General features: G+C 45.9%; 1 protein-coding gene across 1 annotated transcript; it reads left to right on the plus strand.

Annotated features, from left to right (window-relative positions):
• The first annotated feature begins 1,026 nt into the window (after positions 1–1,026).
• Positions 1,027–8,078, plus strand: LOC125709294 (inositol-3-phosphate synthase 1-B-like). Its single transcript, XM_048977588.1, has 11 exons — positions 1,027–1,333; positions 2,208–2,338; positions 2,561–2,722; positions 3,010–3,139; positions 3,236–3,429; positions 3,654–3,803; positions 4,349–4,564; positions 5,896–6,060; positions 6,273–6,386; positions 6,759–6,976; positions 7,329–8,078. Exons 2-11 carry the CDS (start codon positions 2,225–2,227, stop codon positions 7,507–7,509), a joined length of 1,644 nt encoding a protein of 547 aa, XP_048833545.1. The 5' UTR covers positions 1,027–1,333; positions 2,208–2,224; the 3' UTR covers positions 7,510–8,078.
• The last annotated feature ends 755 nt before the right edge of the window (positions 8,079–8,833 follow it).

The following is an 8,833-nucleotide window of genomic DNA, read 5'->3' on the forward strand; positions in this document are numbered from 1 at the left end:
TGGGCTGACTGCTGGTATTTGTAAATAGGTAACTTTCTTACACAGGAGTCTGGAAAAAGTGAATACATTAAAAATTATGACCTGAATGGTATGCATATGTAACAGGAGCTTATAAAGGGCTGGATTCTTTTGAAATAACCTTAAATGAAAACATTAATGACCAAAACCAGGCGATCCTAATGATACTTATTGAGGAGGGGGGATGGGATTTTAAAGAATGTTTAATGTAGTGTCACTTTGTGAAAAACTTTGCAGTCCCTCAGAAACTGTGTGAAAGACATTCTCTCAAATTCTAGTTTAAGATAACTTGCATAGCTAAGAAGTATAAAAGATCTTAATGAACATAGAGTTCAGTTTTAATTTTAATGCGATTTCATATATAAAGGACCATGCCATTTCATTATTTAGGTGTATTTTTTTAAATAGCTGTACAATTACATTTTCATTTCTTATTAAATATTTTATTATTCATTTTGGTAGCCTAGAATGACAAGTACTTTTGGCAGGTGTGTGGCTGTCTGTAGCAGTTTTTAAATTATCCCACCATTTCCATTGCCTAGCTAACTTGAACAACAGAATGCTCTGAAAAGAGACGTTTGTGGTGCTGTAGGGTGAGCGCTAGGGTGTAAAAATGGAATCGTGGTGATTGACCAAGAATAAAGCCAGCAACTCTTGCTCCACGGAGCACTGGACTGTGACGGGCATTTTCACTGAGGGTGGAATGTCCTACCTGGAGGCCAGAAAGCAGAGAGCTTGCAGCCTGCATGGGTTCTGCTACCTGGAAGTCCTGATGGGTGTGGTTAGAGGAGACTATTTAACTAGAGAGAGGTTATATTCCATGTTCAGCAGGTGTGGTGAATGGAGTGAAGGAGGTGGCACGGCTGTAAATTATAGAGGGGGAGTTTGTAACCCCCCCAATAATCAAAACCAGCCAATACAACCCCCAGGACCCTCTTAAATGGGTGGAGACCTCAGTCCAAAGTTATGCCCTAGAGAGGTGGTGTGTGAGTATCTCTATTTTGTCCCTCACCCTTCTTTAACTGCACGTTGAGAATCAACTTTATTTTTCAAAGAAGGAACATATGTTTAGCCAAGGGAGTGGTGGACAGTTTTTTTTATACATTGTACAGTTTATTCTTCCATACTCAGACGTACAGGTTATTCCGCAATCCAGAGTCCGATTCAGCTTGTCGGGCTTGCAGCTTCTCGATTTTTCTCCCATTTGCCGAGTCCATAGACACTCCCCTTCCGTTCCGATTATTTCTTGTAACGAATCCACTCCACAGCTCATTCATTTCACGAACGAGCGACTCGCAGTACCGGTTGGTAAAAGGTAAGCAAAATGCAATCGAACTACATCAACATGCAAAGTAATTAACGTATAGTAGTTTAATGCAGCGTTGTATCAGCAGCATTTCAAATGAACTATTAGTGTATATTTTCCTCCGTCTCGCACGTACACGTTGTCTTTTTTTACTTTAAAAGATAGCAATCAGTGTTATGTTAGCAGGAAAGAAGTATAAAAAACTACGAGAACTTCCAATTCATGTGTGCTTTTGGATAAATTCGGCATCTTCAGGACTTAGTTGAGAAAGTGCCGTTCTGCAAGTGGGCTGGGTCACCTTGTAAATCATATTCAAATGAGGTAATTCTGTCAAGACACTGCAAAATCGTGATGTCGTATTAAAACTTAAACTTTCGAAAGTGATGCTTGTCAACTTTATCTTCTGTAGTGAGCGCTAACATGGATACCTTCAATATGCATGTTAATAAGGTAATTAATATGATAATTAAAATGTATTTATAGAAAACTAATACACTTTCCGGCAAATCATACAATAAAAGCTGCAGCGGAATGGGTTGATAAAATGCCAAATCTAGAAACATCTTGCAGAACAACCGGGGTACAGCCGACTGCTGCGCTCTTTAATTAACCGCTGCTCTGATTGGGTGGTTGCTCTTCCTCCAGCGCGGCGTGCATGCGCAGTGCGTCCTGCTCTTCCAGAAAGTTTTGGGAAAAAAAAGAAACCCATTGACTGTTGATTTGCTAGTTTAATTTCTATGAAGTACACTCATAGTTCGCTAAATCTATATTACACTAATAAAATATATAGAAATATATCAAGGAGTCAATGTGTGACTGAAATATTTCAAATATAGTCTTCTTAGCTGGTCATTTGTTTGCTTTTTTGTTGTCGTTTAAAAAGCACTATAGATTTCCACCATGGCTGAGCTCATCAAAGTAATCAGTCCCAATGTGAAATACATGGAAAATTACATCGAGTCCCAATACGACTATCATACCTCAGTGGTGTCTGGTGACAATGGAACTTATACGGTAACTAACTCTGTCACTAATGTCTTCATTATGTATGCACACACTACATATATGTGTGTATATATGCATATTGCCATACAGCTGAGTTTGTGGCATTTCTGATTGATTGTCTTCGCTGAACAGAGAGATGATTTTTTCACTTTCACCCGTTGCCCATGTTCGTCCTGTTACTGTATTTGCCCTCTGGCTTTTTGAATTTGCCCTTCCCCTATGCTCCTCTAGGTAACTCCTTGTACAACTCGTTTTACATTCCGCACCGCACGCGCCGTTGGCCGCCTCGGGGTCATGCTGGTGGGCTGGGGGGGCAACAACGGCACCACTGTCACAGCTGCGGTCATTGCGAACAAACTGGGCCTGACGTGGAAGACCAAAACCGGCACCAAGGTAAACTGGACCGGGGCGCTCACAAAAAGTCACTGTGCTTCTGCTTCGCTCTGCTTTGCTAATTTTAGATCCCTTCCAGTGTGAACATGTGTTCTGCAGTAGGGAAGACGTAACTATTATGGTTATGATGTTCTCTCATGATATTTTAGGGTGGATGTATTTTTATACCTGTGAATCAGAGAAGTGATAGAAATTTCAGCAATATACCACTCATTGTAAAAAGTCTAAGAGTATGTAGACCTGTTTCTGGTTTTAATTTTTATCTTCTCTCAACCCCCCGCTCCCAGAAAGCCAATTATTTTGGCTCTTTGTTCCAAGCATCCACGGTCTGCCTGGGATCAGGACCTGAGGGAGATGTTTACATCCCTTTCCGTGACCTACTTCCCATGGTGCACCCTAATGACATTGTTTTTGATGGTGAGGAAAAGACCCTCACTGTTTAAACGCCAAGAATGCAGCAGTTACTGGCTTTTTAACTAGAGGAGTCGTGATTGCAACATGTTTCTTGTGCAGGTTGGGACATATCGTCCATGGACTTAGGCCAGGCGATGGAGAGGGCTCAGGTGCTGGACTGGGCCCTCCAGGAGAAACTCCGTCCATACATGTCAAAAATGAGGCCTCGGCGCTCCATTTATATACCAGAGTTCATTGCTGCCAACCAGGAGCAGAGAGCTGACAACGTCATCAAAGGAACATTGAGTGAGCAGGTTAGGTTCACTGTGCAGGGCCTGCACTGTATGCAAAAGAGAGAAGGATGCACATTGAAGGCAAAGAATTCATGGGAAAGAATCTGTAGTCTCTGCATTTGTTGTTTTATCCCACTATGTTGTTAATTCCTTAACGCTCTGAGTCACGACAATGTGCCGTGTCGTAAAAGCCCCACTTCAGCGTCTTCAGAGCCCATCAACCCCGTAATGTGGCTTTGACGCAGGTGGAGCAGATCCGCAGGGATATCCAGGACTTCCGGGAGAAGAGCAGCGTGGACAAAGTCATTGTGCTGTGGACTGCCAACACCGAGCGTTTCTGTGACCTCATTCCTGGGGAAAATGACACCGCTGACAACCTGCTGGCTACTATCCAGGTGCGGGAAGACGTCTAGGTGCAAATGCAGGAGCCGTCGCAGTGCTCACTATAAGCAGTCACAGTGCCCCATATTACACAGACAAATAAGGGCAGGCAGGAAATCTGGCCCGTGTTTCTGCCTAAACCGGATTAACAATTTGTTTTGTTCTTTAAAATCCTCCAGAGGGCAGCAACCGTTACAGGACTTGTAAGCAATTCCGTTACACGATTTGGAATTAGGCAGGACTTTTTTTATGCCTGACCTGAAACCCCATGCAGAACTGATCTGTCGTGCAAAGACTTAATATCTAACATCATGAAACATCATGAAATTAGATCACTGTTTCATCATCCTCCCAAAAGCTACACCCCGGTCCCCCCATTCATTTTTCTAGTTTAATTTCTAGTGAATATAGCTTTAAACTTAGCTGCATGGTAACATGTATTTCAGGTGCTGGACTGTGTTTTTTTTTTTTGCATAACTTGACTAACTGGCTACTTCCTTTTTTGAACTGTAAAACTAAGATCAGTTTATTGCCTGTTTTGCCATGCGCCCTCCCACAGAAAGGAGGAGAGGTGTCCCCCTCCACCCTCTTCGCTGTTGCCAGCATCCTGGAAGGCTGTGCCTACATCAATGGCTCCCCTCAGAACACCCTCGTACCCGGGGCTGTGGAGCTGGCAATTCGGCACGGTGTCTTCATCGGAGGAGATGACTTTAAGTCTGGGCAGACCAAGATCAAGTCGGTGCTGGTGGACTTCCTTGTTAGTGCAGGTTTAAAGGTAAGTAGGGACAGTATTAATAATATCTTATTCACCTACCACATCTTGCTCTCAATGATACACATACATATGTAGATGAGAATGCGCTTTGCAGTGAGGGGCAGCCACCTGCAGCGACACTTGTGGAGCTAGGGGTTAAGTGTCCTGCGGAGACTATTCTGCTGTGGCCAGGCTTCCAATCGACAACCTTCCAATCACAGGCACAGAGGCTTAGCCCTCTGAGCCACAAGCTGTCTATATAGTCTAAGTCACTGAAAAAAACTGGAATGTGGAATTGGGCAGTGTTACAGTATATACAGTATTTTGGGTAAAATCTGCCAAGTGGGGAGATTTCAAAATACTGCAGTAACTTTGCAAAATGCCATTAAAATACTGCATGCCCTGGTATCATGTTTGCAAGGTATGACTCGATGAAAACTTAAATACCATCTATCGGAACGCACCTTTTGTCATTGGTCAAGCATGATAGGTGGATTAAATTGGTTCATTTTTTTTAACCTCATTCCCCAGTTCTCAGCTGTTAGAGCTGTTCGGCAATAACTCACATCTGTGAGTTATCGAGTTGCTGTCGTCTCGCGCTCCGAGCGGCCGCCGACTCCCGTGCTGAGAGGGCTGCGGCTCGTCCGCTCGCGGGCGCACGGCTGAAACTTGGCTGGCCCCACTTGTAGGCATTTGCGCAGTTCAAACCCGAGAGGCACATGCTAATGATTAAAATGCCAGTAATCACACAGGCCGAGCAGTGCTTGTAAATGTTAGGGTAGTGACAGGGGCAGGGAGAGGCAGAGGGGCCCGTAGCAAGGGATAGCAGCGGCTGACGTGCCGAGCAAAATGCCTCAAAAATATGTGCATGTTCCTTTTGGCTCTGCTGCGCTGACTCTGGCCCCCGTCAACGGAGCTCGCTGGGTGTCAGCGAGTTCACTCTGGCTGTCTGCCAGCCCTCAGCTTCCAGCCATCCCTGCTCCCACCCTCTCATCACATAGCATCGCCCCAGCCTGACTGAGACCCTGACATGTTTACAACAAGTCCGTGATTTAAGGCCTTCCTCTATCTGTGTTGTTGAGTTTGCCAGGAGGAGGCGTCCAGTAACGTCTCTCTCACGCTGCCATATCAGACTAAAGGGAGATATTTTAGACTGGCACAGATATTGACCTAATTTGGGAGAAGGACTGTGTTGCATCCACTGCTTCTCTGTTCGTTAGCTGCAGACTGGGGGTAAAATCTGAAATCCGGATAAAATGTGGACGTGCGGGAAAGATGCACGGTGGCTCGGTCAGCTGCTACTAACAGAAAAGGACACGCGCTGCTCTTCCCGCTGTTTCCTCTGAGTGCAGCCGACCGCCATCGTGAGCTACAACCACCTGGGAAACAACGACGGCATGAACCTGTCCGCGCCGCAGCAGTTCCGCTCCAAAGAGATCTCCAAGAGCAACGTGGTGGACGATATGGTTCAGGCTAACCCCCTCCTCTATGCCCCTGGGGAGAAACCAGATCACTGCGTGAGTATCCAGGGGCCTGCCCGAGCCAGACCCACGCACTCCCTCCTGCACCATAGATACTATAGCTATTACACGTGTGATATATATTTAATCTGACCCGCTTTTCACACTGCTGCATGCAGGCATGCGACGGTCCCCGCTCGGCCTTTCTCTGTGCTTGTGCGTGCCCCCCCCTTTGTGTTTCTGAGCAAAGACGACCTTCTGTGTCTTAGGTGGTCATCAAGTATGTGCCGTATGTGGGCGACAGCAAGCGAGCCATGGATGAGTACACCTCCGAGATCATGATGGGAGGCACTAACACCATCGCCATACACAACACCTGCGAGGTAATGCTGCGATACTTGATTTTTCCTCGGTATCTTGCGCAGTGAGGTGCAGGGTTACAGACTAATCAGATCCTAACGCCAGGTGGTCCGGTTCTTGCTTAAATTGGTGCACCGCATTTTACAACGTCCCTGGTTTTTACTGTAAGCGCTGTAGTGACCTGAATTTGTGTGATTCTAGTGTTTATGGAATGAAACGACTGGATAGGGTAGCAGACATAGTCATTAAAGGACCTTGGGGCAGACGTGCTGTGGAATCCTTAAAGGAGAATTTGACACAAAGGGCCTCATGGCAAAGCAAAACATATGCTTGCTGTTATCTGTGTGCCGGGAGTGTGGGGTTTATTCCTTGACAGCCAGCCGTTTTGCGCTCAGGACTCTCTGCTGGCCAGCCCGATTATCCTGGACCTGGTCATCCTGACAGAATTGTGCCAGAGGATCACATTCCGCCCAGAGGGAGACTCCGAGTTCCAGACCTTCCACAGTGTCCTCTCGCTGCTGAGCTACCTTTGCAAGGCTCCGCTTGTTCCTGCAGGCGCCCCCATCGTCAACGCCCTGTTCCGCCAGAGGGCTTGCATCGAAAACATCATGAGGTCAGACACACTTGCTCCCTGTTTCCAGAACTTATCAGTACTGAGCTCTGTTACTAACTTGTTTACGCCAAATGTCCAGACTTAACAGCTATATTACGTGAGGTATGTGCACCTCCCAGAACAAGCTGCAGAAAAACTAGGAAGGAACTTCTGGGAGATGTTTTAAAGTGCCCAGTGCATGTAACAGAAATATTCCAACTTGCGGAACTTGCAACATAAAATCCATTGTTTGACCTGAGTGCTTCTGTCGGTCATTCGTCTTCCAAGTAGTGTTAAGTTCTGTTAAACAAATCGCAGTTGTGACCAGCCTCTCAGAGGGAACTGTGCAGATAATTCCCTGCATTTCTTCCAGGGCCTGCCTCGGTCTCACCCCTCAGAACCACATGCAGCTGGAGCACAAGATGCAAAAGAGCCTTTCCCCCTGCACTAAACGCATCGCTGCGGCAACGCCCAAGCACTCAGCTGCCATCAGCAATGGGTACCACCCTCCAGTCATCAATGGGGAACAATATACTAACGGGGATTACTGTTAGAGCTCTGAAACTTCAGTAACATTTCTGAAAAACTGCATGGAAACACCAGTGTGCTCTGTTTTTTTTTAATACTCATTAGATAGTTAACCATGGTTCTGTTAGGGTATTAAGTAGCACAAGATAAAAATATTGTCCCTTTTAGAAGGCACTTTTACAGATCTCGTAATAAAAAATGCATTTGAGTACAGTGTTGAGGTTTGGGTGAAAACACTGAACCAAGTGTTGGGTAATTCTTTCCAATACTGTAAATATCATCCTATGGCATGAAGTAGGAATGGGGAAACTTCATAAGCTTAGTTATTAAATCCTTTTTGTACTCAATTACCAGTGTTAGCACAACAGTGGAATTAATCAATCTTTCTTACATCAGTGTTCTATCCAGAGGTGAATAGTCTTGTTCCTTGGGCCTGACTTGTGCTATTTTTCTACATGCTTTTCTTATAGTTTCAGAATTGAAAGTGCTTTGTTACGCTTTGGAGACAACTTTCTTTTCGTGGGAATGAACTTTGGTTTAACTGCATTAACTCCACTGTTGTCTGAGGGAGGGAAAAAAATAAACCTTATCTGAACTGCTGTGTCCGCAGTCATGAATTCCCACATGATACGTCAAAGGGCAGAATCGCAGTGGCGATTTCATGATCTCGTACTGTTTGATCAATGAGCTGCCGGGCCGCGAGGCAGGAGGGTGAAATGGTGGCCTGTGCTCTTTCCTCTGTAGTTCTCCTTCTTTCCCCCCGCCCCCCCCTCCATGTATCTGCTGGTACTCCATTGGGGGGGGGGGGTGTTCCATTTTAAGCCGCGCCTGAAGGTGGGGCAGCAGTAGAGGCTCTCTGTGGAGAAGACGTTGCATTTGGACAAGGTGCCCGCCTGTAGCCCCATCTGCAGAAGCCATAGTGCACACGGATGAGCTGCCGTCTGCAGACCCGGCTGCCTGGGGACCTGCACTGCAGCCCAGGGCATCTGCCGCAAGCGGTGCAGACATATGGCTGCTGCGCGCGATAAACCAAATGCTGCCACGAGCAGCGCAGGTGTTTGGCTGCTGCATATGATAGACCGAACGGTGCTTCACAATATCAGCGTGATAAAACGAATGACACTTGTATGGTGTGGACACTATAGAAGTATTCTTGGGACATATGAACACAGATGATGTTGGACATTATTAATTATAATTTTTGGTGTATTCCTCACACCTAGCTTAACACTATAGTTGCAATAAGAGGTTTGATTCATCCATCTTCTGTAACTGCTTATCCTAATCAGGGTTGTGGGGGGGTCCATAGTCTATCCTCGGTGCAGGGGTGTTGCTAGAGATTTTGGGCCC

This window comes from Brienomyrus brachyistius, chromosome 15 (assembly GCF_023856365.1).
Source record: "Brienomyrus brachyistius isolate T26 chromosome 15, BBRACH_0.4, whole genome shotgun sequence".
NCBI classification, from domain to species: Eukaryota; Metazoa; Chordata; class Actinopteri; order Osteoglossiformes; family Mormyridae; genus Brienomyrus; species Brienomyrus brachyistius.

Coding starts and splice junctions, on each gene's coding strand:
- LOC125709294 (XM_048977588.1), top strand. CDS start 2,225: ATGGCTGAGCTCATCAAAGTAATCAGTCCCAATGTGAAATACATGGAA. Junction 2,339..2,560: donor GTGACAATGGAACTTATACG/GTAACTAACTCT, acceptor ATGCTCCTCTAG/GTAACTCCTTGTACAACTCG. Junction 4,565..5,895: donor TTGTTAGTGCAGGTTTAAAG/GTAAGTAGGGAC, acceptor CTCTGAGTGCAG/CCGACCGCCATCGTGAGCTA.